At 42.6% G+C, this 21,465-nt stretch overlaps 1 protein-coding gene across 3 annotated transcripts in view; it reads left to right on the plus strand.

Moving 5' to 3' along the window:
- Positions 1-21,465, plus strand: part of CDH4 (cadherin 4) — a 461,862-nt gene that overhangs the window by 296,072 nt on the left and 144,325 nt on the right. For all 3 annotated transcript variants that reach the window (XM_087750192.1, XM_087750191.1, XM_087750190.1), the window contains one exon: positions 1,673-1,849. In XM_087750192.1, coding sequence (XP_087606318.1) covers positions 1,673-1,849 — 177 coding nt within the window. The remainder of the gene's footprint in view (positions 1-1,672; positions 1,850-21,465) is intronic.

A 21,465-nucleotide genomic window follows, 5' to 3' on the forward strand; every position in this document is an offset into this window, starting at 1 on the left:
ATGTTTGTCTGTTCTGTGAAAATTCAGCCTCTGGAACTGGCTCATTTTTAAGGTTTGCAGTAAAAATAGCTGCATTTTTGCACAAATGCTTCCAACCGTTGCAGCCAGTGGATGTCTGCCCTCCACAGGTAACACAGGTCAGAGCCATGACCAAGCTGTACGAGTGGCCTCCTCGCTGCAGTGTCCAGCTTTCGGCATCCAGAAGGTCCACACAGCTTTGGAGCCACCACTCAGTTGCATATACTGTTTAGATTTCATATACTGTATAGTTTTTAGGTGACTGCCTGCTTCATTGCACTTCCAGATCAAGAACTGAAATGTGCTAAGAGATGGATTTACATCAAACTATAAACCCCGAAGCAATGATTCCCCCTGAAATCAGTGCCTACGGATAACTGCTTGCAAACGTTTGTAGGATGTTCGAGTTTGTACATTTCGAGTAAGACTAAAAGTGACTGTGGCTTAAAGCTGCAGGAGCCTCAAAAATACTTTGCTGGTTTTTCCTGTGGTGTTCTTGGGTTTTGGGGTGTTGTTTTTGGGTGGGGTTTTTTTGAGAAAAATAGCTGAAAATTGTAAAATGCAGAGAAGAGTGTTCCCACTGGATCTTGCCTCAAATGAAGAGAATGTGGCTTACAATCTTTCCGATTTATGAAAGTTTAAACATTTTCTGATGGGAGTGCAGGTCACTATATGGTAAAAAAAAGCTTGTCTTTGTTAGTTATCTTTTCTACAGACTTTCCAGAAGTAATGCCTGGAATCCTAGAAGGCCACAAAGTATTTAAGTATTGGGACTGGGTAACCTCTGAAGAGCTTCTCCAAATCTGCATTTCATTGATTCATCATTCTGTAAGGCAGAAGTTTTCTAATAATGAATGAGACTTTTTAAGTCCAAGCCATGGTCTCACCATTTCCGTTTTTATGCCACAGCATTTTAATGTGTCCAACACCAAAGGATGCCATGGGCAGAATCCGTAGTTTAAAAAAAAAAATCACAAAGGACTCAAAAGCACCCCATATGATGAAAATTGTTTTCTAACTGAGATGTGTTACACTTCCCAGGCTGTGTGAGGAGATGTGTGTTTGGGATTTGTGTTCAAAACCCAGCTCTTATAAAAAGGTCATTCCTCAAGAAGCACTAAGAAGTTGAAGTAATTCACCTTTGCAGCCGTGGAGCTGACTCTTCCCCTGGTTGTGGTTCGTTTGGTTTGGTGGGATACGTCTGCAGAACCACAGACTGCAGGTTACTGTAACCCTGTTAATGCTAAGGAGCAGGGCAACTTCATACTATAAAACTGGGGCCGTGACATAGGCTGTAAAGGAATTCTCTCCCTTTTTTCATGTTCTGGTAGGTTGCATTTATTAGAAATTTGCAGAAACTTCTTTACCCCAATGTGCCGCTAAAGCTCCCTGCAGCTGGTATAATGAAGACGATATATTCTGGGAGGCATCTTGATTTGAGAGTGACAGCTTCATATATTTGTGAAAATGAAGTGGCAGCAGAGTTGCCAGTAAAGCATATTGTGTCTTTGTGGTGCAGAAATACATCATGTTAATAACAGTAATTTTCACAGTTACATGTGACCATTTGCACACAGGGGAGCGCTGCTGTTGGGAGAAGTCCTAAGAAGCGAGGAAGAAGCTAACTGGTTCTGCTTTCTTGTTTCCAAAACAGCCAAAAGGAAGGAAGACTGTGCCCGGAGAACTGGCGCAGCAGCAAAGCGACACTCTGCTCCCGTGGCGCCAGCATCAGAGCGCTAATGGCCTGCGGCGGCAAAAGCGAGACTGGGTCATCCCACCGATCAACGTGCCAGAAAACTCCAGAGGACCCTTTCCACAGCAGCTGGTTCGGGTAAGTTAAAAAAAGAAACGGAAATAATTATAATAATAATGGTAATGTTGCAGCGGTCTAGTGAAGTAGTAGGTGTGGTCCAAGCTCATGGTGTGGGAAGTCAGGCTCGAAGCACAGGCTCTCTGCTCTTCCTCCCTTGCGCAAGAAAAGTTGCCTTTTACACGCTGCTGAAACGCTTCTTTTCCAAAGCGACTTGCCCCAGTTTTCCCTCCCCCAGCTGAACGGCAGCCTAATCGCCTCCTTCCAGCCAGTCCCTCAAGAGATGCTGGAACTGCTGCCAAGATGGCGCTTTGCCCATGCTCTCATCCAGAAAACGGCTGCAGGTGTAAAGCTGGGCTCGGTGACACCCAGCAACGGGGGGGTGCTGCATCCTTCCCTTCCTTCGCAAAGCCGGAGTACAGATGCGTGGCGGGGCTCGAGGAGGTTGGCTGCCTGCCGCCGCTGCAGATGGGTCCCTCATCCTCTGTATCTTGCTAGTTTCTTTCTTTACAAGGATCATCTCTGAGATCAAGTTTACCCATGTGGTTTTCTGTGATGATTATTGGATGACAGGAAAAGAAAAAGAAGGGGAAAGGGGCCTTTGACAGACACATTTGGTTGATATATTACTGCTGTTGATAAGTGTTAGCAAAACAGAAATACATGTTGCTATTCCTCTTGCGGGTGCTGGTTTCAGTTTCTGGAGCAGTAGAAAGATTAGCTGCAAAGAAAGAATTCCCTGGCAGACTTTTTCAGGTCTTCCCTTGGAGGAAAATGGTGACAATTAGAAAATTTCAGAACTTATTTTGCGCAACAGTGGTGTGTCATTGGCATCCCTTCTCAGAAAGTTCACCTAGTCATCTTGAAACAGTGCCTGGATTCAAATGAGTTGTCGTCATGACTTGTTCCATGCTGATTAGCTGATACTCTTCTGCACAGCCCATGTCTGGGAGGATGAAAGGAGCTTGCGGAGTCCTTTAGAAGTTCAGGTGAACTTTGCAATGACTCATGCAGTGACTGAATGTGCATATTCCCAATTCACCAAGTATTGGGTAAACTTGAATCGTTGGTGTAATTTCTTTGTGCAATTAGGGAAGTACGACGAATAAAAAAGTAGTAGGTGGCAAATGTTTTTATGTCTGTCCTGGAAAATCAGGGAGGGAAGCCAAGGAGTCTTTGTGTGGTCAACAGTGCTGGGTATGGAGTGGCCCATTAATGTGTTGTCCTGCTAAGCTGCAGAAATGTCTGAAGAGGAGAATAACCTGATGTGTCAAAAATATCTTCCTAAATCAGATTAATAATTTAGATTAATTCTTGAATTCCTGTGAAAAATAAGCGGAGTACTTGCAAAATGAACTTACGCCCTGTCCCACTCCCTGCTGATTTCTTTTGAGCTTTGACTAGACAGCGAGAGGACAACTTGGCACCAGCTTACCATGGCAAATTCATTGATTTATAAGGACTGAAATCTCTGTGGCACTTTTTCCCCCTACAGTCTGGAGATGAAACAGAAGGACTCAAGAATGCAAAACTCCAGTGTTAATGGAAGTGACAAATAATAAATTTTATATAGGTACAGAAGAATTGGTATTCATCACTTAAACTACCAGTAACCTTGGAAAGATAACCTAGCTGATGAAAACACAGAGCTCCCAGATTTTCAGCGATATCTTCCATTGCAGTTTTTAAATACAGATGCTAGAGGAAACACTGAAAATGAAGTAAAAGATGGGGTGGGAAGTAAAGAAATGGCTTACGAAGGGCTGCTTTCCTTGTCACCTGACATACAGAAAGTATCGTAATGACAGGGAAGATCATACAAAGAGTCCAAACTGGTTAAGCGTGAGACCCCTGATGTTTCAGGCTTGGGTTTAGTTTCTGCTCATCTGCAGCATCTGGCCTGTTCACTGGCCCCTTAACGTGAAGCTTGGGTGATTCCTAGCAGGAGTACAGCTTCCCCTGTTAGACTTTGCTCTTTAATTATCCAGAATAGGACAAATTAACGTCTTCAAAGACCAGCGCTATCTGATTATTTCCATCCACATAATCTTCAGATTGCCCTGGAGCATTCTGCTGTCTCCTAGATCTAGGTAACAGTTTTGATCTGATTTCCCATGCTTTTGCTCACTGGACACCGAATATTTTTGTGTCCATCTGCTCACAAACCGGAGCTAGAAGTGCACATGTGAAGTTACAGCTCAGATCCCATTTGTACATGTCTGTCACAGTTTTCTCTGCTACTTTATATAAAGCATTCAAACCTACCGCTAGTTTCTGGACACTGAACTTTTTTTGGTCCAGAGAGCCCTGCTTGAGCTTACGTTTTAGAGGTATAACTAATGGAAACCAGTCCCTCCATTATGCTGTCTTTGGTTCTGGTTACCTCCAAGGAGAGGAAGGGATGGCATGAAAAATCTGAATATTAAAAAACTAAAAAGCCTTACCAGAAGTACATTTTCATAGTACCACTTGCTGTTTGCGTTTTTATAGGTCAGACTAATTTCAAATGCATAGGCAAATCTTTTGGGTTCCCTCCTACTCCTGCTTCCTATTGTGAAGGTAAAAATTCCATTTTATGGAAGTTGATTAGTTACTTGTCAGTATTTTTAGCAAGGCTGTGCCTGAATGAAGTTTAAATCATAGCAAAGGTGAATGCAGCTTGATGGGAGCCACATACCTCGAAATGCAGCCCTATCTGGTTCAGCTGGGATCAACTATAATTCTCTGCTCATTAAACCATTTCATTCTGATAAAATACATTAAATGAAAAAGTTTTTAGAAAAAAAAAAGAAAAAAGGAAGACATCACAACATGATCCCTGCCAAAAACCCCTCTGTTAATTACAGGGTTTTTTCTTTCAAAGGAACATCCATGTCTGTTCCTATGCATCAACCACACTAACTAGGAAATTTATTTCAGAAAAATAATATGTAAAAAATAATAATAGGAATTTCTGATTAGTTTTGGCTGCTGAAAAGATTTACTTATTCTTCAAGGAGTTTAAATAAACATCTGACATGTATAAGCTAAAAATAATTTTTATTGGTATAAAAAATGTTTTGCAAATTTTGGTTTTGTCTTTGAGCTGAGAAAACAGTTATCAAATTTTATTGATATATGCTTATTTATTTTGCAAACATTTATGAAAATCTTGGGTTTAATTTCCTTGTGCTTCACTTCTACCTTAGTATTAGGAATAATATTTTACATGCTGTGAAATATTTTACTGTAGTGAGGATAATTTCATTACTAATTGTCAGGTACTCTCATTATTATAACTATGAGGTCCATAAAAATGCCTATTAAAAATACAAAAACAATATGAAATCCCCCTCCTTCTCCAACCAAATGACTCATGCAGACACACTGATCAACTGAGATAATATATTAAATAGTTGCGCCCTTGCTGAGTACCATCTATTTTCTCACTGACTCATCCCTTTTAGCTACATGTGTAGCTAATTCTTAATTATCTATTATCTAATTATCCATTAGCTAATCTTGTATTTCATCCTCTCTTGAACTTCAAAAAGTATCTCAGTTTTGGATCCACATGCAAGTCTCTAGCTTCTTCTAACGGGAATCTTGAGTCAGTTTTCAAGGCTGAAGTCTTGGCCCATCTCACTGGGCTGCATGAAAATCATTCATTTAAAAGACCCGTAGTCTTGTGCAGGACCGGCATTTGGTCATGGCATGCTTAGATAACGGGCTCCTCTATCAACCACCGTGACCGTATTCACCTTTATGAATGCTCCAAACTTCCAACTTTATCTCCAGGACCTTTCTAGAGCTCTTAGGAGCTGCCTGTCTCTAAGCTGATCTGCATAGACCATAATTTTTCCAGCTTGCCTTTATTAAACTTGGAACTGAAAAATGTGCTGTTTGCCCATTAGCTCTCTTACGATAAACAACTTGTTCATTCTCATTACACTGGCATGAAAATCCACTGAGGATGACCAAGACAGGATCTTGGTGCTCTTACAAACTGCCTTGATTGCGTGCTACAGGCACAGCATGCTCTCTCATATCTGAGCGCTGGTAATCTCAGACACAAGAATACTAGAAATAATCTAATGTGTATAACAGGGAATAAGAGGGAAGGATGCATTTTATGTAAATTTAATCAGAAAGTCCTGAAGTGGTTTGGAAAGTTGGCGGAATGTAATATACCTGAAGACTCTTCCGTTGCTTCTTAGCAGAGGTGCCGTTGATTGGTTGGGTTTCGTGCGGCACAGTGCATGTTAATGGAGCAGAGAGCTCTTCTTAGCACGCTAGAAAACCCCGCGGTGGACTCATGGGTGGGTTTAGCACATGTTAAGCTATACAGTGAAATTGGATACTTAATATGAAAAAAGCTGATAGAGCACTCAAGAGCTCCACAGTCTATTTGTGTGCCGTAGCCCATCCTGGCGCAGGAAATAGGTGTGGTGAGACAGTTCTCCAAAAGTCTAAACTCCCGGTGTTGGAGATATACATGAGGTACACTGAGCTGCCGGATGCCCGCTGGCTTGGACCACCAGCCCTCAATATTGCCATTTCCTTTGCTCCTCATGGCTATTTCAGCACACAACTTCGCACTGTTCTAAATAGTTTTATTGTAGGAAATCCCTCATGCCTCCTCTATTAACCACGTTGCTTACTGCTGTGAAATTGGCAGCTCAGAATCCATTAACTCCCAGCTGCAAGACAGATGGCATCTGTCTGTGGTGAGAGAAGGTTTGTTGAGAAAAGGCCTTGCAAATGCTTCCCAAAGGACGTCAGACCTTACTTTTCCTGAGAGAGACACGGACAGCCTTGATTACAAATAGGCCTAGATCTTCCTTGTTCTTCACGGGAACAGGTGTTTCTTTTGCCTTACCAACGACAAAAAAAAAAAAAAAATTGCTAGTTCTGGCTCTCAGTACATCTTGTCCTTGGTACTCCTGTCAGCATCACCAGCTGAAATTCAGAAATTAGGCGATTTGGTCTTTATTGTGACAGTCAGGCAGAAATAAGAAGAAGCAAGGCCAGAGGGTGGAGGGGAAATGGGACATCGTGCGTGTCGTGTCGTTCTGTAGAGGCGCAGCCTTTCTTTGAAAGCTGGTTAAAGGATGTAGATTGCAACAGCTCTTGGCTCTTGGCTGTGATTTCATGCCACAAACCAACCTGATGCCAAAGAGAGAAAGATTAGCAGGAAAATGATTCATTAAGTATTTGTGTTGCCACGGTCTTGGCTCTGGTATTGATCAGTCCTCTGTGTGTGTTACCAAACCAGGACTCAGCACACTTGGAATGAATGGAGAAAGGGAAATAGGACCGATTGCTACTTTCTTAACACGTCCATTTGAAATTTCGTATAAACATGCAGTGTAAAGCAGGTTCCTAAACATATAATACACTAAATATATTCCTCAAACTACGTTCCTTTGTTTGCCTTCTCCCTGGCGTGTGAAGATGTCATTCTTAATCTCCAGCATTTCACAGAAATAGAAGGCCAGATCCTGATGTAAATTCACGCATCTCTGCCAAAGCTGGTGGGGCTACACCAGCGTATACCATTTGGGAATCTAGGTCGAAGAAAGCAGATGCCCAGTGCTTTATGGGCTTTACATGCACGCACACACACAGCATTACGGATTGAAAAGTGCAGCTACAGCATAAATGCTCCATTTGAAATTCTCTTACAACAGCATTCAAGCCTATACTGTAATTATACATATTGTATTTCCTTGTATTCAGACCCATGGGGAATTTATATTGTCCTTGCTAAAGCCAGAGGGACTGAAGGAAAGCAGTCATTTAATGATTCAGCTGTCTTGGGCTCTATGATTTAATCAATCATATGAAAGAAATTTTTAGATTCTTTGTGTTTAGAGTTCTCTTGTCTGAGCAGAAAATGTTCCCTTTTTGAATTGCTTTAATAGCTGTATTTATGCAGCTGAAAGTTCCTTAAGAAATGAAAGTAAAATCAAATTGCTGAGAATGCCTAGATAATTTCTCGGAGAATATTCAATTAGAATATATTAATATTTTAGATTTCCATCATTAATTTAATATTCAGAGATTTAATTTAGTCGTTGAATTGCTGTAGTGCCATGCGTGGGTAGATTGTTAGGCTGAGTGCTTAAAACACCTGCCACAAATGGGTGAATCTCACTTTGATTCCCAAGAGCACAAATGCCTTTCTACTGACATAAGTCTTGCAGCAAAAACTCAAGACACTAAATCTTGCCTGTGCTCTGCATTTTTCCATAATTGCAGAATGGAATAATACAATCTTCCAGCAGAAATAAATGCAAGAGCCTTATTTATTTATGCATTCAAATCCAGGCTGAGGGGGAATTCGGTGCTTTGTGGTTCTGAGTTTGTCGGTGTGTTACTGAAAAATTTCATTTTGCCAGCCCGGCCTCCTTACTTACTCAAGGAGAACCGTCCTAAGCGAGGTTGGGATTTTAAGGTGATTGACACTTTGCAGACAAATATCAAGGGCTCCCATTGCCCAGATCAGCTAAAAATGCTACCCTTGAGATTTTGCCATTTTCCAGGATGCTTTGGGAATAGTAACACGAGTGGAAAAAAGCCCCACTAAATCATAAAATGCCATGTGATGTGGAAGTGATAAATTTCGATCAAATGTAGTCCCAGTTGCATGACAGAAATGGAACCAATTTTTAATTTCCCACACAACATAAAAACTGAGATTCTCAGAAGCCACTGGCAGCAACGAGACTGCTCCCACTCTGATCGGGAACTATCAGCATGAAATTTCAGAAGTCTCAAAATATATTGATAATATTTCTGATTTTCTTCAGGTTTAAGCAGAATCTCAGGATGTGAGTTTTTTGATTAATTGTTTATAGTATGGGTTAAAGTCAGGTCAGGGTCCGGCTGCCATCATTACAGTGATCAGTGTTTGTGCTTGGCGCTTGGTGTCTTAAAACTTATATCCATGTACGTGGATGGTTACCTACTGTTGGTACAGATGCTGGTCAGATTTGTGCTAATACATTCCTAAAAAGGAAAGCCAGCATGTAGCTACCAATTTTGCAAGCATGAAAAATGGAGAAGTTATGAAGAGTGAAGGGCAGAGAAAATCTGGGGTGCAGTGAGTCAAACCGAGATGGTACTGGGATAACAGACCTTTGGTCTGACCTCCTGTGCGATGTTTTAAACTGTTTTGCAGTCATTCAGCATCCCCGTGAGGCAGTGGCGTGGGATATACTAGTAGGTATTTGTCACCCTACCACTAACTGCTGCTTGCTAAATAGAAATTGTAAGTTAGATCCGTGCAGTCTTTGCTTAGGTATTTTTCCATACAGAATCTGATCTTTTCAACCAGTTTGCGTAAGTGAGGATTGTCTTTCTTTCACAAATAAGAAACCGAGGCAGAAAAGATGAGTGGCTTTGTTCAAGACCACAGAGCTGTTGCCATGGCCATGAGCAGCACTCTCTGGTTATTGGCATCTGGGCCTGTCCTTGGGTTATTTGTAGAATCTGATAATGGACTTGGGTTTTATCGAGTATTCAGAAATCTTTTGTTGATGGTTATATTGAGTCATTTCATTTTGTGTCTGAGTTCAGCTGCTGCATCTGTGCATCGGGTCTGCTAATGTGCGGGCTTGTTTTTACAGTGGTTCGAAGGTGCTTGTCTGCCACGATCCAGGGACTAAGCAGCAGCTCCTTTCTCTGCTGGGTCTCAGTCGATTACTGCACCGCCACCCCCATCCAGCCCTTACCTTTTAGCTCCCGCTCCAAGTTCACCTCGGGAGCAGGAAACGTAGGAAGCACAGAAGGATAAGTACCCCTCGCCTTGAACTGTCGTACCAGGCATACTGCAAAATAGTTCATCAATCACTCCAAAGAGTATTTAGCTGCAATACCCCATTGCACATATTGCAACATATCATTACATCCCCATCCTCTCCAGAAAGTGAGATAACTGTAATAGCCGCTCTGTACGGCTGTCATTATGTGTGGAGGCAAAGACAGGAAGGCAGAGTCAGAGCTAATGTACACAGCTCATGAAAGCTATTGAAAATCTGTAAAGACAGAGTGTACACAAAAACAGTGAGTTAATTTGCTAAGAAAAAAGCTTTGGGTTTTCTCATGCCTTTTCCAAAGAAAAATAGTAATAAGGAAGAAAGCTGAGACATGAACAAAGAACTTGCGATCTGCCTCTTTGCTGCAGTAGTTCATTATTTAACACTCATCACCCACATTAGTAATAGGTTACTGTGGGACTTGCTTTCCTTGATGAGTTGAAATGGAGTCCCGAAGACATAGTGGCGCTGTGTGGGTGTGAGTTTGGATTTGCAGAATGATGGTGCAGATATACCCTTGACAGCTAGGCTGTTGCTGAAATTCACTGTATCAGGCTGGAATGAGATAGGAAGCAAGAAAGCCATCTACGCTTTTTCTTTCCTTACTATTGCATATGTTCTTGCTAGTCAGCACCACTGAAGAATTAAATTCAGCACCCTGGAATTTTGGATGTCAGCTTTTAAGATGTTAGAGAATTTACTTTTGGGCTAATTTTAAGTTTTCACTGCTGCAGTTAATTGTTTTATTTATAACTGCTGAGATTTTCAGTGATAAAGGTGCCACCATCTAAATCCTTTCTCAGCTGTCTCTAATGCAGACTGATGAGAGGTGTAAGCCATGCTTAGATGATGGGGCAGCACAGAGTGGATGTGCACCAGTTCACCACAGTTTCATTAAAGGCCCCATTTCTTTGCAATTTGTTCTCTCCCATAGCTCTTACCATATTTTTAATAATTACCATATTTTTAATAACATTCATATTTGTTGCTAATTTCCTTAATTTAAAGGACATTTTCCTCCTATCTGAACAGTTAGACAACTTGAAAACAAACAAACAAAACCTTGGATTATATTAAGGGAAACATTTTGTCCAAGGCAGTTTGGGTATCTGCAGATGGTACTGAACATTTTGGCCCTTGTTCAGCAGAGATTTTAAGTACGTGCCTAAATTTGAGCCTTTAAGTAGCTCCAGTGGCTCTTCTGAGTCTATTTAGTGACTGGAAACTAAGGACAGGAATAGTGCCTTACTGGATTAAGACCAAGCATTCAGCATTATGCAGTACCAACCTCTACGGCCATGCTTATAGTTTTTCTTAGATGCCTAATTTTATTTACATTTCTCTGTCTGTGCTGCAAGCATACAGAGACCACACTTACAGGCGCACATGTACATCCAGGCTTTTGCAGCTGTCACAGAAGCATATTCCTTTTTTCCTAACAGACACCAAGCCAGAAGCCTGCCCTGAAAAGCCAGCTAGTAGACCTTGGTTTTGTATTTTTGGCACTAGGTAAAGAGAGCTGTATTTCTTTTCTCTCCATGCACCAACAGAAACTCCTGCACCCCCTAAAAGCCCCTGGAGCAGCTGGGTAGGGTGAGCTCACCCTTTAAGAGGGACGGGGGTTTGGCCACAGGTGCAGGAGGTTTTGTCTTCTCGGTGGAGAAATGAGGTGTGTTTGATTGCAGCTGACCCTGACTGTGGGTACTCTGTGGAAGAAGCCTCTAGGAAGAGCAGGGGCTGTTTATGCGTCATTAAGGATGAGGTAGACGTGCTGGCGAAGGACTTCAAGGTGAGTGACTTTTCAGAGCGTGGCACGGGGCTCAGCTAGAAGCGGCTGGAGGGGAAAGCAAAGGAAGCTGCTCTGACCGAAGCTCAAGTGTCTTCTGTGCAAGAGAGTACGCTAGCAAAAGAGTGAAAATGAGGATTTGGTGTGGTTTGTGGTGTCATTTTGTATTGATGGGCACCACTGATGGATGGGTGCTGAGCGTGCACCCAGCCTCGCGCGGCCCTGGTGAGGCTCTGCGCTGCGCGAGGTTGTGCTTCATCACTGATTATTCCTGGATGTCGGCAGGCAAGCAGGGAGAGAGCAGCTGGGGGGGCGAGGAGCCAGCATGGGCTGTTATTCCAGTCAGGGGATGTTTTAGAAAACTTTCACATAATGTATATAAGGGGTCTCTTCCCTGCCTCAGATCTGTGCGTGGTTTCTGGGATGTGTAGATGTGTGTGTGTGTATATATATATATGTACACATATATGAAATATAGGTGGAAAAACAGTCATGGAGAATATTCAGCCTTGTTGTAATGAACTGCCTGGGCGTGCCCTCCCCTTGCAAAGATTTACCTGAGTGATTCTGCTTTGGGGATCAGGTTTTGGAGACCAGGACTAAGCCTCTATGACTCAAGTTATAAACTCCTAAACCCAAAAGTTTCTAGTGGAAATATTAACAGACCCTTAAATGCCGTAGTGCTGGCAGGCGTCGCTGGGACAGTTCACCTTCCTGGCTCCTTTTTTCACTCGTGATCTCTGCTCATTTTAATCAAAACATTACATGACCGGAGGAGGTATTTGCATCCGTACTTGGGTTTACAGTCCTTTCAGGCTGTCTTGCAGTCGACTTATTTGTTTGATTTGTGCTTCAAGGCTTTGTGAACTATAACGTTTATTTAAGCAAATAAGCTAATTTTATTGTCGTAAAAAGTAGGGCAGCATAGGAAGGAGAAAGACTGTGCGGGCTTGTTGTTGCTGTCCAAAGAACGAAAGGCACACGTTGTGTTGTGAAAAGATCGGATGCAGGGCCTGTGGTTTGCCGCTTTAGAGGAACTGGCAATCCCTGGCCCTCCAGCAGCCCCCTCTGCTAATGAAACTCTTCTGGGGGAAGACGTAGAGCTGCGGTGCCCCCGTCACTACAGGACTATGAAAAATCCAGTGGAAATGGCCAGTTTGATGTATTTTCCAAGTCACTGTGGAAAGGGTGGAAGCTAAAAGGCAGTGTTTCTGACCACACTGTAAGCTATTCGGAGTTATTTCTGAAGTCACATCACTGGAAGGGAGCACATTAGTAGAGAGAAGGAAAGAAATTAAGATTAAGGATCTGCACTAAAAAGTGTTGCTAGTTAATCCACAGCCCTCTGAAGGGATTTCTGTGAGTTGGAAAACAAAAATAAATGTTTGGCCAGCTTATATTTTCAATGGTGTGCTTTACAGTGAAATGATGACACAATTTACTTACCAGTAAATGACATTCAACTGCATCTAACAAAAAGAAATTAGAGTAGAAGAATCAGACATCATCAGAGCATAAATCTTTTACCGAAGATTATAGCAGTTATTTATTATTTGAAAGCAAAGAATTGAGAAGCAAGGTGGCAGTTTCCTTTCAGTGATGGGAAATGCACCCTCTAATGTCTCCATGGAAAAAAGAAAATGCTGCACCAAAGCATTCACATTCAGCTTTATGGTAAAAACACTATTCGTTAGCATCTGTTTTTGCAGGGAAACTCCTGCTAAGAGAGGAATTTACATATCGGAGGAAGCATTTCCAACAACTGTCTGGGTTTACCAAATATTTTTCAGACAGTGTTATGTTTATGGCACAGATTTTTGTATGCTAAAGGAAAAGGCAATTCAAAATTTATGAAACAGCTGCTGTGTCTTTTGAGCACCTAAGGGACAGAATGACACAACATATATGTATTTCTGAAGCCATTAAAAGAAAAAAAACTTTCTGTTATTCCTTTTGAACCATAACCCATGGTATCTGCAAGTATTAAAACGTTTTCTTATATTTTTTTAATTAGACATGAATACAAAATTTAACGTTCAGGTATAACATACTATTAGGAAATCAGCTCTCTTTCTTCCCTTTCTGTATCCATCCAGTTGTTAAATGTCCCCCTCCCTTATTTTTTTTTTTTAACCTCTTGTTCTTAATGAGACTTCCTCCTTCTCCCCATGACTCTTTGTGTAAGCAACCTTAGCTCTTGATTAATCAGTAATTAAGGAAGGAGTCATACTGATTTCAAGTCTCTAGTATCATACTCTCCAGCTGAAATTCAAAACTCAAATCTAAAGGAAAGCCATAATGTCAGTATTATGCTATGTCTAACCATATGATGACAAAATCGCATCAGAGTCAGACCAGGCTATATCTATTTATATAGGCACAAATCTGTCCTGCTTGATATCGGGTGTCACATAATCATAATTCTCTCCCGTGGCTGCTTTCCGCAGACATTCCCCGTTATTGTCTGCCTTTGTCACGATCAGCATTCAGTATTTCACCTTAAAGTTTACTACACCCTCTGTCATCTTATCTGACACATACTGTTTCACTTCACTTCATGTTTGCCAAGCGGTTAGGGCCTAATTCAAAGTTTAATGAGCCCTCATTAACCTCTGTGAGCTTTGGATCAATCCCTTGTAGTCTAATATGGTAATAATGCCAGGGTATTATGGAGTTAAAAGCTACCATACAGTGGTCTGAGGATAAAGTCACTGCGGGCGTGCGGCTTAATGGGGTATTAATTGGATAGAGGGTATTCATAAGTACTGAGCACTGAGTGTGTATATTGTTGAAAGAAGAGAATAAATGCTGAATGGTATGATCTTAAAGTAAGGAACACTTAAGTTTCCCTTTGCGTCCGTCTTTGCTATAGTTCTGCATCAGGTATTTGAGGAGTTAATGCAGACTGGGGAGAGTTTTCTGGCCCAGGTTAATGGGTGTTGTCACTCCCATCTTCTCTCTTGTCATCCTGTTCTGAAGTTCTGCCCCCGTTGGCTCCATCCAAATCATTCCTCAAGAAGTGAAGTATTTGCAAAAAGGTGGTAGCATTGGAAAGGATTCATCAAAGGGAGCTGCTAATTACACACAACAGCTTTTTCATTTCCTTTTTTCTTCTCTGGGATAAGGTACTTTCAGCACATCATTTAAAATAATCTAAAATGTTGTGTTGTCTGAGCTCTTGCTGCCAGTAAGCCTTCTGTAAGCAAGCCATCAAGGCTGGCTCCGTATTTCTATGGACTGCTTGTAATATTCCCTTGAGGCCATGCTGATAGAAGACGTACACCAAGGGAGGTCAAAGCAGCCCATATTAAATATTTTATTCTGCTCTCTTCTTTTTACCCTGTGCAGATTTAAAAAGTTCTTAATTCTTGGAAGTGCCATATTTATTAAGAGCCACGAATGGGAGCTGCTGGGGCCTGGGGCAGGGGAAGGCTGCACAGTGGGGCTGTGCATGGCCCTGCTCTCCAGACCCCTCCTGCTGCAGCCCTCCTGTAATTCGCTTTCTTTCCCTCTCCCATCGCCCCTCCAGAACCCTGACCCGTGGCAGGGCTCAACATCCAGCCAACCTGAGCAGAGGCAGAGCTTGCTTCTGCCTGCAGAGGTGTGGTGGTTTAACCCCAGGCGGCAGCTCAGCCCCACCCAGCCGCTTGCTCACTCCCCACAGGGGGATGGGGGAGAGAATCAGAAGAGTAAAAGTGAGAAAACTCGTGGGCTGAGATAAAGACAGTTTAATAGGTAAAGCAAAAGCCACGCACGCAAGCAAAGCAAACCAAAGAATTCATTCACTGCTTCCCATCGGCAGGCAGGTGTTCAGCCATCGCCAGGAAAGCAGGGCTCCATCACACGTAAACGTGACTTGGGAAGACAAACGCCATCGCTCCGAACGTCCCCCCCTTGCTTCTTCTTCCCCAGCTTTATACGCCGAGCATGACGCCATACGGTGTGGGACAGCCCTTTGGGCAGCTGGGGTCAGCTGTCCTGGCTGTGCTCCCTCCCAGCTTCTTATGCACCAGGCAGAGCACGAGAAGCTGAAGAGTCCTTGACTGGTGTAAACTCTGCTCAGCAAGAACCAAAACATCAGTGTGTTATCAACATTATTCTCATCCTAAATCCAAAACACAGCACTATACCAGCTACTAAGAAGAAAATTAACTCTATCCCAGCTGAAACCAGGACAAGAGGCCATGTAGACTCAGCCTGCCTGACTTCAGTCACAGCGCTTACCTGCACTGCCCGAGTCACCTGCCTCGAAGGTCGGGGTGAGAGCGCTGCTGTGCCTTGCAGGGGATTTGGGAAGACAAACAAGTTTCGGTATTTCTTTGTGTTGGGAGCAGCGCAGTGATGGAAGCTACATATCTACCTCAGGCATTGTGCAGGGGAGGACTGGACACAGAGAAGAATTAATCCCTGTTGATTTAGATTCCCTTATGGGTCGATGGGAGTTAGATGCCTGGGTGCCTTAGCAAATCCTGCCTCATGCCCAGATGCCTTTTAAGTGTGGATCTTTATAGCTTAGGACAGTTTTCCGTTTCTGCTGTGCTGTGTCAGGAGGTAGGCCCTTAGAATAAAGAAAAATAGAAAGTGGGAATGGCCCTCCTTGACTCTTCATGCTGTTTCAGATCTTTAAAGGTAAAAGCCCTTGAAAGAAAAAGCGTAGGAGCGTGGAAACATCAGCAGAGCAGGAGTGAACCTTGGTCTGGGGCTGTGGAGCTATTCCAGTGCCCTCCCAGGTCCTCCCAGTAACAGAACAAGGGAGGCCGTGGGCTCGGGCACAGACCTCTGAGTAGTAACAACACATGTGGACAGGGATAACCCCGCCGCGCGTCCTCGAACCTGCTCGGGCCTGATCAAGAGAACAAAATCGCTCAGCAAAGCTGGCAGATGTGACCAAACCAGCCCGCGCGGGCATGCAAAGAGCAGCGATGCAAGGGAGCGAGTGCTGTCGGCGCTCTCCACCCCAGGGACACCGGGTCCCATCTTCTCGCTGATCTGACTTCAGCAGGCTGTGCACTGGCTTTCACAGCTCCGTGGCGGGGACACCGAGCTGCTGCCGCTCGCTGTTAGCTGTTGCCACATGTGCAGCCATAGAGGGTTTTGGTATTTTGACATCATCTTTTCATCAGGGAAGGAGGACTAACTCCTTTCACTTACTTATCCTAGATATGCTCTTTGCTTCTTGCTTTTTTTGAAGAGCTATTCCTTTCCTTCTGTGAAGCCACAGATGTAACAAGTCGTGTCTTCCCCCATGCAGCCAAGTGCTTTTCCCTTTGGACTGGTGACAAGTCACTTTTTCTCCATATAGCTAAGAAAAAAAGAACAATCACATATGTAACCATTATAGATATGTTTTTCTGGAAACTCCCAATACATGCTAGCTTCAGAAGACGTGTCCCAGTTCTATTTTATTTTTAAGCAAAAGTCTGTGTAGTAGTTGTCTCTGTGCTGCCTGTGCCAGCCTATGGTTCCCAGCACCAGTTCTTGCCTATTCTAATCCCATATGTGAACCAGGCTTGAACATATATGCTAAGAAGGACTAGGAAATTCTGCTTGATTTGGTGTGGTGCTGTCCTTTTTATTCTTTAATTGATTAAGCCGCTGCTAAAATAAGCCTTCCCTTTGAGGAGTTCTGTAATGCCCTTCTCTCCCCTCCAGAGCAATACTGTAGCCTACACACCTGCCTTCCTCATGTCCTGACATTCCCAGGGCTCCCATTAGACTCGTCTCCTGTCCCTCCATTTCGGGTCTTGCCTACTTCTGCCTTCACATGTTAATTTTTGCTGTTGTGTGTTCCCAGGAAAATCTCCCCGACTCCTTTCTCCACCTCGGATGGTACCCAGGCTGCTGCTCACATTCTGAACCAGGAGTCGGTCACACTCCCTAAAAACTGTGAGGTCTGCTGAAGTCTCATCTGTCTCTAGTTCTTGCACCTTCAGTCTCCAATCCTACACCACTCCAAACCTTTCTTCTAAGGCACGCGAGTAAGAAATATTAAAAAAAGAGAGAGAGAAAATCAGGTAGACTTGCAGTGACTCCAAGAACTGAGAATGTAAATACAGAGTAATCTGTGATGAAACCTTGAGCATTCTCACCATCATCTATCTTTCCTTGGACTTACGTACCAATTAAATGTCACCACTCCAGTTTTCTTGAAAGGCTGCTGAGTTTTCTTATGGGACAGCGTGGGTGGAAGTGTGGACATCTTACAGCTGAGGGTATTGCTTCAAGGGTTGAATTAAAGTGTGGGAGATTTCATTAATCTTTTTCATTCAAGTCTTTCTGGTTGAGCTTTCTTTATTTGTAATTATATATCTATCTGATTCAGAAAGATGTTTATCCATTCAATTTGATGATGAATGATCAAGAAGAAAGTATGGACAGGATGTTTTTAGAGCCTTTCAGGCCCATAGTTATAGCCACTTATACTGATAGCTCGCACTGGAAAATGGAATGTGAATCAGAGGAAACATAGGAAATAATAGGAGGAAAATGCAGAATCCATTTCTGATGAGTTATATTAAACCCAAAGATCTTCCACTTCATAGAGAAATTGTTTAAGTTTCATGCAGCTTTTGAGATTATGACAAGCTGAACAACTTGTTCTGGCTTGGTGCTCAAGCGCCATATGGTACTACTTCAGCAATTTGATGTGATATTATGAATAAGAGTGCACGAGTAGTGAAATGTTTGGGGTTTTTGTATCATAGTGGCCTTCTGCAGTAGACATTAAAAATTAATTCTGTTTGGAGTAAGGGAAGGGAAAAAAAACCCAGACCTGCAGGTTTCAATAGCATAATTGTAGCAAGTAAATGAAAAATGAATTTGTGGTGATTAGGAAACCAGTTGCTGACAGGTGGGGACAACCCATATTCTACAGGTCCTCCTCTCCTTTTAGGTGTTCTCTGGTACAATGCTAATGTTATCTTTGAGGAAAAATCTTTATATGCTGGTTCGTATGTTCAAGGCTAGTGGTTTGCAAATAATAATTGTCATGCAAGTGGAAATTAACTCTGTGTGTAAAAATAAAATTTTAGGATAAGCATGTAATCCCAGGCAAGTATATGAAAGTAATAGTCAGCAAAAGATAATAATAAAATCTCAATGTCCTTGTCTGAAGAATAGCCGTCACTATTCCTTATGTTTCTTTTCTACTACTTACAGGAAATTCCTTCCTTACATTGTGTTGCTAAAAGCAATTCATAGGTAGCAGAACGTGACTGCCGAATTTTGGAGGATGAAGTAAGGTGAAGATGGGAAGTCTGGTACAATTTGCAGGTAGCAATCTCTCTTAGTGTGCTAACAGTCAGTTTATACTGAATTCTGTAGATGGAGCAAAGCCCGCTTCTAAATATATGCATCAACTAGGATGGATTTGTGTAAATCGTATATCTGGAGACAGCCATGGTCAATGGAGAAGACCATGCTGGCATATGGCTGTGCAAGACCATCGTGAGCTATAACTGTCAGTCCTGGTGAGCCCAGAGGGGATGGGACTGGTCCACCAGTCCAGATCCGACAGGAGGAATTGCTGGGAGGTGGAGGGGTGGCACATGGGCTGTCTGAGGATCTGTGACTTTATTCTCTTTCCTGTAGCTGAAGCTGCTGAGAGAGATCAAAGCTGGGGCTTTGACCCGGCAGCTTAGAGGAGATCAGTATTGGGTAATTTTATCTTCTGTTTTTAAATGTACTTAAAAATGGACAAAAAAATTATTTTGCAGCCTGTCCAGAGCAGAGACGCTTGAGGTTGTGTGTCAGGTGCCAGCTAAAGACAGATGAGCTCGGGGCTATTGCTGTTGCTCTTGAAGTGCATGCTCTGAAGCAACAGAAAGGTCTGCTGACCCTTCAGGTGTAAAGGAGAATTTTTCACACCTTCCCCAAGATTTGGTCTCCGTGCCAGCCGCAAAGGAAGGAAGGTCTGTCCTGTGGGCAGCAGGACTGATATTCCTCCAAGGTGTGGGTTGGCAGCTAGAACCGACTTTATCTGCAGTTGTTTGCACAGAAGGTTGCTGCTGAGGCCCAAATCAACAGACCTCTGTAGCTGTGGCTCCACGGAGCCTGCTCAGTGTAGGTGCTATAGCAGAGAGAGGCCTGGGCGAGCACGTCCCTCTTGCACGCAGGAGCTGGGCCACCCTTAACCCATGCAAGAGAATCCTCCCATTTATTAATCCCCTTGCAGACTCCTGGAAATAATTCTTCTTTGCATGTTTCAGTTTCCTCAACATGCAGTTAATAAATAATAAATGCCCTTTTTTTTTGGGGGGGGGGGCAGGGTGGGTGGCGCAGGGTTTAAGAAGAATAAAGACAGCTGAGACCAAATTTTCCAGTTTTTGCATGCAAAGTTGTGAAAACTTGGGTGTGAACTTTGCACAAAGGCTGCATGATGAGTAGGGAAACACAGCCAGTGAACGTGCAAATGACGGGTTAGATTGATGCAGAGCTGATCACTTGAGTGTTTATTTGCGATGCTGGAATAACTAGTTGTGCTAAATGTGTGCCTTGAAAATTTGGCCCCGTTTCTTACTCTGAATTAGAGCTATATTAGGAGAGTTTTAAGGGACAAATGCTACTTTGAACACAAACTGTTCATGTGGAAAAAATGTCTAATTTTTTGAAAATAATTTTCCGACGGTAAATTCAGGGTTTGTCAGGTCTGGATGTTTCTCTGAATTTGTTTTTCAAATGGTGTTTCGTTCAGAATAGAGCTTTAGTTTATAATGCCACAGAGCTGACTGGTTTTCACTAGCTGTTTTGCATTGGTTTTCTACTCTGAGGATTCCTTTCTTCTTGTTCTTAATATATTCCCAGTTGGAATTTAGTTTCTGAAAAAATTCTGCATTGCTGCAGTGATTTTTAGCAGTTGTATCCTTTTATGCATCGTTCTCACACAGTGTGAACATTTTAACCTTTTCTTAATTATTAGCATTTCCATTCCTGCTGTTCATTACTCTACGCTGGGCAAGGACCGTGATGTGTCGCCCAAGGATGCTGCTGCGGCAGCCGCTCAGCTCTTGCTCTGTGGAAGCCCCCTGCCTACAGAGATTTTCATAGGGCATCTACTGTTTCCCTTTTGAAGTCTGAACTTAAAACTGATTTATTTATTTTGTAATGGATAGGTTGGCTTGCCATCCTGGTGAGTTATCTCCTTTTGTTAAGCTCTTTGAAGCGCTGGATATGCTAAAATGTTGTATAAATCCAAGTTGCTGTTACTGCTCGAGTGGTAAACGGCGCATAGCATCTTCGTAATACTGAGTACACAAACCCAATTGCAGCTGAATTACAGCTGACACCTGGTAAAATCTAAAATGAGGAACTGATAGAAATTAAGCAGTAAATTACCCACCAAGGTTGAGGTCCAGCCTCTCGTCCTGTGGCTCCAGTTCTCTCTCACTTGCACATTGAATCATGGCTGACTCTATAGCTTTAGCTACCTGGCTTTTGTTCTCAGATATTTAGTAGTACATGGTCTCAGGCTTCAATTCGCAATTGAATTGCAGGCACAAATGCTGTTGATGCTGAGAGAGGCTAAATGGCTTGGTAAAAGTCAGAAAGGAAATCCAGGGTATATCTGAGAACTGAACAGAGTCTCCCAAATCCCCCGGTGTAATCCTCCCACCTTACCTTTTTTTGCATTTGCTCTGGAGTTATTAAAATGTTGCTGGTGGTAACTTGAAAGCAGAGCTGATAGATGTTTCTATGAAATCTAGTTTTAAAAATAAAATTCAGCCAGACTGAAGCTTATTTTGAGTGTTCACATTCCATATTATCAGCAGCATTATACTTTTCATAACGACCAAAGGCCCCAGTGTTCAAAATGTGACTGTATTTTGGCTGAAATTATTAAGATTGTAATTTTTATGTAGGTTTTGTTTTTCATTCATTTTCTGCAGATAAAGATAAAGCCCACTTTCTGAATAGCTTTTCTTTAGCCTGCAGTTGGGTTGTGCTCCTGAGATAGTAGTTGGTAATTCTCAAATTCATTCAACCTCAGGTTTCCGAACTATATGTACGGAGAATGTAACCACTTTCTTCTTGGTGAGAGTATAGTACTTACTATT

This window comes from Nipponia nippon, unplaced genomic scaffold (genome assembly GCF_047370975.1).
Source record: "Nipponia nippon isolate SJK-2023a ecotype South Korea unplaced genomic scaffold, ASM4737097v1 scaffold_13, whole genome shotgun sequence".
Classification (NCBI taxonomy): Eukaryota; Metazoa; Chordata; class Aves; order Pelecaniformes; family Threskiornithidae; genus Nipponia; species Nipponia nippon.